At 37.2% G+C, this 8,301-nt stretch overlaps 1 protein-coding gene across 1 annotated transcript; it reads left to right on the top strand.

Moving 5' to 3' along the window:
- Positions 1-4,989: 4,989 nt before the first annotated feature.
- On the top strand, positions 4,990-7,447 carry LOC116288247 (tachykinin-like peptides receptor 99D). The gene is made up of 2 exons (XM_031695016.2): positions 4,990-5,755; positions 5,850-7,447. Exon 2 carries the CDS (start codon positions 6,028-6,030, stop codon positions 7,090-7,092), a length of 1,065 nt encoding a protein of 354 aa, XP_031550876.1. The 5' UTR covers positions 4,990-5,755; positions 5,850-6,027; the 3' UTR covers positions 7,093-7,447.
- The last annotated feature ends 854 nt before the right edge of the window (positions 7,448-8,301 follow it).

An 8,301-nucleotide genomic window follows, 5' to 3' on the forward strand; every position in this document is an offset into this window, starting at 1 on the left:
GCGACACAAGTTGTATGGAGCATTGCAGCAAGTAACCTACAGCGCATTTTTGAAAAATGTTGCGAGACAAGTTGCAACACTTCAGCTGCGAAAAGTGGATATCGTTTCTACTTTTGGCAACGATTGCGTCTCCGTTGCACCGTGTAGACACTCTTGCAACTTGTGTCGCAACACTGTTGCGAGACAAGTTGCAGAGAAAAGTGCTCCGTGTAATCGAGCCTTTAGCCGTGCCCTGACTTAGATCAACCCAGAGATTTTTTCAGGATCCGATTGTAAGTTGGCCGCCCGTGCCCTGAATCCAGAGGTTTTTTCAGGGTTTGCGTGTCAGCCATCACTTTGATTCAGTTAAAATCAATTCCTGATTCAAACACATATATCTTGTCAAAAACAAATAGTTTTCAAAAATCAATTATTGTTATTTCCGCAATATAAAGGTCGCAAGCGGCATACCGTCGCTGATACAACACTGTAATATCAAGTAGTTTGCAAAATCAATTATTTACCAAACAAAGACATCCGACTCCTTATATTTTATATTTGTTAAAAATAACAGAAACTAAGGCTACACTTTTCATTTTTCAGAACTTGATTAACTTTTATTGACAAACTATAATTGCGTGCGCTGCTAATGCGCCGCCTCTCACCAATGCGGCCCGAGTTCGAGTCCTGCCGATCTCGATGTCGTATGTGAGTAGAGTTGTTTGTTGGTTCTCTCCTGTGCTTCGAGGGTTTTTCTCCGGGTTCTCCGGTTTTCCTCCCTCCTCAAAAATCAACTTCTAAATTCTAATTCGATCTTTGGGCTTTCACTTAGTTTGGAGTCTAGCTCTGTTGTGATTATCCCACGCTGTGATACGACAGCGAAAAACTTTGTAGATTTTGTTGATGCCAGGTGCTCCCGAACCACCTAGGGTTTCAAGACGAGCACAGGCGAGGAAGAGAGGAATATTCGTATGTTTTGAAGTCGTTACACTTTGGGAATTGTACAAAGTAAATGATCTAGCACCGTTCAGTAATTCACAGATCTATCCGAAGTATTCAGAGCAACATTTTGATGTTTATAAAACTTGAAGGGAACCGCATTTATAGCGGAAAAACAGCTTTTGAAATCACTAACATCGTTATTGAAAGTGGGTCCCAAATTGTCCAGCTCACTTCAAAGGCCCCCTTGAAATAATCCGATTGTCCAGAAACGAGACCATCGAAACTGCTAGAAAGTAAAAACATATGATTTTTCGCCAAAAACACCTGAATTCCTGAAGATTACTCTGTGATAAATCTTTGACTACATAAATAATAGTTATTGCTGTTGTTCTTGATCTTAAATTTTTCCCAAGCCGACGTTTTCTGTACCTTTGAGTGTTTTACTTTTGAAACCCGGGGGAATCCCTCGATGTAGATGCGCAGTAAGTATGCGCACTGACAATAGTAGGCACCATCCTTAAGGTTGTCTAGGCAAGCGTACCCCTTATTCACTACGCTGTTTGGCTACTTGCTAGTTGGTCCTCCCCTTTACAAATTAGCACTCACGTGACAAGTAACAAAACGTGATCTAGTCACGTGATTTTACTCGCGTAACTAAGGGTATTGATAGGAACCAGTTGTTGATAGTCGATATAGTAGCTGTTTTTGAAAACTGAATGAGCTTTTCGACGATCCAAACTCGTGCAAACCCTTTTGGCATCATCGTGTACAGTTAACTGAGCAAAAAATCTTTGACAACTAAGAAATCGTTTTAGTGGGATAAAGTCCGATTAAGGGAAGATTCGTCAGAACAAAGGTGAGAAGGGGTTCCATTTGTGAAAGGAAAAATGGTTTTATGAGCAGCGGATTTTATTTCAAGTCTGGTAGCTTCTTATGTTGTCGTTTTCTCTTTCTTTTCCACATTTGTCTCCCTCCGATCATTGAAAAAAAGGCTTTTATGAGCAGCTGATTTTATTACGAGTCTGGTAGCTTCTTCTCTTTGTCGTTGTTGTTGAGTTTTTTTTTTCCAAATTTGTTTTCCTCCCATTTTTGAAAGATGCTTTTATGAGCAGCAGATTTTATTTCAAACCTGGTAGCTTCTTCTTCCGTCGTTCTTTTTTTTCTACATTCGTTTCCTTCTGATCAATGAAAAAAGAAAGATCTTTTACCCAAGAATTCATCCTTGTTGAGAGCCACATACTTTATAAATTTAAAAATTATATTTCATATACTTAAAAATTGCAATGATCTATTCAAGCATGTAAAGTCGGGGGGAAAAAGAAAATCAAAAAGAATATTCGGATGGTAAAATGAAGGTATTTATTGATCGAACAGTCGTTATGTTCCCAGCTTTGCAAACACCGATGCTGTATTGGTTAGTTTTAGACCTATATTTAGATGTAGGAGACTAGCGGTGGTTTCCTTTTCTTGAGTTGAACTCATCAAGGAATACGAAATTAAGACATGATTTGGAAGATGTTGATGAGTCAAGGTGTGCTGCTTTACTTGCTTTCAATTAGGAGGAAGGAGGAAAAAAGAAACAAACTGAGTAAAAGAAAGCAATAAACAAACGGACGGACGAACGAGCGAATGAATGAATGATTGATTGAATGAATGAATAATTGATTGAATGAGAGAATAGAAAGAAAGAAAGAAAAGAAAAGAAAAGATAAAAGAAAAAAAGGAAGAAAGTGAGTGAGTGAGTGAGAGGAAAAATCAGTATTTTGGGCGAAAACCACCCCGCCTTTGTATTGAAAAAAATCCACATGGGACACTCAATACTGAAAGTTGTCTTGATGTTGCCCATGATTGCATTTACCCCTGGGTGACTTAGGTTCTGGTCAAACGTTCAACTTCACATAAGTCGAACCTAAATTGAAACAACGGATAACAAGGCGATGTTATTAAGTTCGGCTCATGCGAAGTTCGACGTTTGACCCGAACCTAACGTTTACTTAGCTACTTGCTGTAGAGTGGTCCTCAATATTGTATTATGAAACTCCATCTGTTACATATCTCATCGATAACTTTACTTGCCCTTGCTTATAATGTCCATCTTTCTTCTTTTTACAATGATGTATACAGTCAATGTCATTAACGTTGTCCACCAAAAAAGACATTTACACATTTAGACTAAAAGAAATATCACGTGTTTCCTCGAAGGTTCTGGCATAAAACAAATGCTGAAATACCATTCTCCATCTTAAATCCTCACTAAATGGTCAGGGCATCCTGGATTTTCGATTCACGAGTTGAATTTTACATTCAAAGTTCAGGCTGACGCACACGAGGCAAAGAATACATAATGAAACGTGATATATCTTTTAGTCTAAATGTGTAAATGCGTACATGTCTTTTTTTTCGGTGGACAACGTTAATGACATTGACTGTATATGTTTATTGATGTTTCTCTATTTCATTTACTTTGTTGGTAAGACTGATAATACGGACAGGTATTAGGGCAGAATCGACAACAATGGTCAATGTGTGGAACCTTCGTAATGTTAGGCCCCGTCCACACTATGCCGGATAATTTTGAATCCCAATTTTTATTCATTCAGTTAGGCCTACCGTCCACGCTAGTCCGGGCGAATTCGGAACAATTCTTCACCGAAAACGAATTTTCAAAATGGAACCGAATAAATAAAAATTCTGGATTCAAATTTATCCGGCATAGTGTGGACGGGGCCTTAGATAGAATACTGATAGAACTAAAAGATGTAACTCTTATTGTAGGTGATTGTAGGTTGTTTCTTTGGAGATATGATTGTTATAATGGTATTGATCATTTGTTTAATCTCCATGTACATTCGGTACTGTGTCGTCCAAATGGGCATATCTTTATTTCTAACTTTTATAACTTTTCCTGAATTTGCTTGAGAGACCACAGAACAATAGTTCCAAGTCTAGGTTAGCTTTCTTTGCAGGGCGTCCTTGAGGAATTTTTAGGACTCTCCCAAAGGACGTCTGCAAGAAAGACTAAGTCGAGGTTGGACATGATGTATTCATACATTTACTGTATTTTGTATTGAAGTCCAACGTATTTTCGTATTCTGGTTATTAAAATTACAACCAAAACGCCATCCCATTATCTCTAACAGTTTCGATAAAAAATGTTACACGGCTGTCAATTTGCCTGCAAATGGCTGTGTTAAAAAATTTCTCCGAACTTCTATAGATGTGCATGGTGGCTTGTGGTACTAAAATAACGAAAACTGACGCCATCCCATTATTTCTAACCGGTTTCGATATAAATTTGAATATTGTTCGCAAAGCTGCAAATGGCTGTGTATTTGACGTATTTAGATAGCCTTGAACAAACAAACGCATCCAGATGAACACACACAGACATTCGAGATCTACCGTTATTGGTAAACCTCCCATGTGGAAAAAATAAAACTAAAAGTCAGCCTGTAAGACCCGAATCGCGGCAAACGAAAAGACAATGACAGACAGCTAGTAAAACAACTGTTTGTTCTTTGATTAATCAGTTGTGTTTTATGGCTCTGGTTGAATTTTATTTGGAACAATAAAACGGAACGGTATAATTGCGTGAGGGTAGCGAAGAAAGTTAAGGACTATATATATATGTGATATATTTTTTAAATTGTCATCGTTAACTCACAACTGCAAGTGCAGCAGTGTCGAAGCTCAACGGGGTCTAACTGAAGGCATGTGAAAATAAAAAGTGCGTGAAAAACAGCTGTGAAAAATCCAATATTGAACGGGTTTAGGACTGTATTATAACCATTCCCTAATTCTCTTGAGTGACCACGAAACAGTGGTTGCAAGTTGAGGTTTGACTTGATAGAATACGTTAAATTTATGAATACTACATCGTTTCGTGGTCACTCAAAGGAATAAGGGGAAAAAATTATTGAAAAATATTGATATATCAAAATTTTTAACGTTTTGAAAGATTTTAAGAAATTTCTTAGTCGTTTTATTGCATTTTGTTTTTGTCGTTTTTATTTACTTATTATCATCATCATTATTTTTGATGTTGCTATTATTTACATATTATCATCAATCATCACCGTCATTATTATTGTTGTTGTTGTTGTTATTTACATATCATCATCATTATTATAATTGTTGCTGTGGTTGTTGTTGTTATTGTTGTCATTGTTATAATTTTATTATTTTGTGTAGAGCCCACGAGTTCGTCAATAGAAACGTTTGTTTGAAAAGCCGTTCAAAGGTGCCTCGTGTAATTATCACAATATTCTATCCATTTGCTTCGATTCTCACGGATCTACTTCTAGACTTTTTCTTTTTGTCTTCGGAAAAATATTCTTGAGTTTTGTAATATATTTTATAATATCTAGACATATTTCCACTTTTTTTATGGATTCATATTCTCACCGGAACTAAATAATTGATTTCTGAAAAAAAGTATTCAAAATCATCTTCGTTTAAATATATTGAAATTCTAGCCAAATGAAAGTCGAATTGCTTTCAAAAGAACAGAAGGAAGAATCGAGACAGTTTTGAATATAAACGCATGCGACAAAGATCCGGTAGTTCATATTTTACTTGATTCATATCTTGCTGTTTTTTCTTTTCTGTTTTATTTCTTTCTTTCTTCTTTTATATATTAAAAAAGTTAACGGCAAAGCGATTGGTTGGCATCTAGACGCGTCACCTCTTCAGCTGTTCGCCTCCTAATATTAACAGAGAAAAACAATCAACCGAAATTAAAAACAAAAACAAAAAAACGCTCACTTAATATATTGTAGAACGCACGAATTGCTGTCTACGGCTTCAGGCGGATGCTACACATATTCTCTAGCGGGTAATTCAAAAAACACCTTAATTAGTGATATATTATTCTAATTTGATCTGTCAAAATTGTGCCCCATCCTAATTTCGTCATTTTTTAATTATAGAAAATTTTCTTATCAATAAAAATCTTTCAAGTGGATATCAGTGTGCCCTCGCCCCAACAGAAAACGCTCAACTGAAGTGGCACTTCATGATCATTTCCTATAGTAAAACTGAAGTCATTTGGCTGGTTGGTCAGGGTGTGCAAGTGGCCATTCAAAAAGTTCAAAGCTCCTAGTTCAAATGGCGTCTAACGATTCGTTCAAGCCTTACAGCACAGAAAACGTGGATCGTATTTTGGCACCAATCTATGTTGGTGTGATTATATTCGGTGTATCTGGAAATGCATTCGTTATGGCTGTCATCAAGAACACTCGTTCAATGCACACGACCACGAATTTTCTTCTGTTGAATCTCGCCGTTGCAGATTTCCTGACATTGCTCTGGTGCTTACCTTACAAGGTTTTGATATTTGTTTTCGACCATCCCCATGGAGTGGCAGGCGACTACCTGTGCAAGTTTTTCACATCGTATAACGTAACGGTCATCACGTTAACGGTTTCGATCTTCACGCTCACGGTCTTATCTGTTGAGCGCTACAGAGCCTTGCTCAAACCGATGCATCACCATTTGCGTTTGGAATTAGATACAGTATGTTACGCTATTGCGGCTATTTGGATTTGCGCCACCGGCTTCATGATACCACTATTCGTAGTCACCCAATACGTCCCCGAGGCGCAGACTTGTAGGGTCAACTGGCTGAGCAAAAAACAAGAGGATCTGTATAGCATGTGCATAATGGTGTTCAGTATCTTTGCCCCGATTACCGTTACTGTTATCTGCTATTTAAAGATCATCAAAGGACTGTACTTCAGTAACACTATCTGTTCTGCCCCTGCTGGACCGCAACAAGGAACCGACTTACAAGAGAAGCGCAAAATCGTCAAGATCTTACTCCTAGTGACCTCCGCTTTTATTCTATGTTTCTTGCCATATGCATCATTTCGAATTGTCGTGGCATTGGCTGACGAGACGAATTATGAACAATACAATCGATTACAGGAACTTCGTGAAATCTTCAAATTTTTATCTTACACATCTTCCAGCTTCAATCCTGTAATCTATACAATACAAAGCTCAAACTATCGCGCCGCCTTGAAAAGACTTTTTATCAAGTCTTGTTATTGTGGATCAAATAATAATAATATGAGCAACTCAATAGAATCGATAACCGGGGAACTCCATACCGTCCCACGACAGTTCTCGACAAACCTGCCCGATAATTTAAACGCCAATAAAACAGGTTGAGCTTGGAAATCAAAAACGTAAAGCATACTTTGTCGTATATCAGACAATTTATTAAAGTTAATCGTGGATATTGTTTATTAGGATTGGGCGATTTAATTCGTGTGCTTGTGATTTTCTCGTAGTACTATCATTTGCTAAGGAAAAGAGATTTTGAACAGGTGAATACTATATCGATTGTAATTAGACTCGAATATGTATAAAAATGAAAAAAGGTTTGTGACTCATATGTTATATTTCTTTACGGAATTAAAGATCTAGGAGATAAGAAAAGAGGAAGTATATAGGAAGCCGAATTAAATAAGTTGTTTATTAAGCTCTTTTTAAACTCAATAATTTTGAAAAACGATCATCTCGATATATTTTGCATTCCTAACTTTACACGTCGTAGCCTTGGCAACGAAACCTTGACAATCCCCTGACAATAATCAGAAAGCGCTATACAGTTAGGGACATGATTTTTGAATAAGATCTTTTTATGTTCATAAATTAAGCTTAATCTTTTTGGAGCTCACGCGTGAAAGCAGTTTGTTAGATGTATCGCTCTTGATTTTAGGGTTTCCTACGAGTTCTTTGTTTTTTCCTTCCTCCGCAAAACCTAACTTGAAAAAGTAAATCCCGATTCGATCTGTGAGTTAGCCGTGCCCTGACTTAGATCAGCCAAGAGGTTGTTTTAGGGTTTGATCTGTGAGTTAGGTCGTACCCTGACTTTGATCAGCCCGGCCAGAGGTTGTTTCAGGCTTTAATCCCTAAGTTAGCCGTGTCCTAACTTAGATCAGCCCAGAGGTTGTTTCAGGGCTCGATAAAATATAGCCTTGCAAAATAGATGGCAAAAAGCCGTCTTATTTATTGGTGTCGGAAGCTTAAGGATACAGAAAATCAATAAACTTTATTAATGAAATTTAGTTTTCACAAACAATCAATCTTCAGTGTCAATAGTCACAAATTCGTCAGGCAGGATATACACACGAGAAGGAACGAAATTTTTTCAGACAAATTTTTTTATTATTAGTTTTATATTTAACTTCGCCCTACTTGTACGATATAGTTGAAAATAAATCAAGCTGAGCACTCACAAGAACGTTTTCATTCGTTACGGTAAACGCATACTTTTATAAACGAGTCCAGTCCGTCCACACGTAAACGTACGGTCATCGTTTACAAATCGTTTTCAGCAGTCCACACTACTAAACCACTTTGTAGATCGTTTTC

This window comes from Actinia tenebrosa, unplaced genomic scaffold (genome assembly GCF_029948245.1).
Source record: "Actinia tenebrosa isolate PJP-AT-01 unplaced genomic scaffold, QUT_ActTen_1.0 PGA_scaffold0__85_contigs__length_37466705, whole genome shotgun sequence".
NCBI lineage: Eukaryota > Metazoa > Cnidaria > Anthozoa > Actiniaria > Actiniidae > Actinia > Actinia tenebrosa.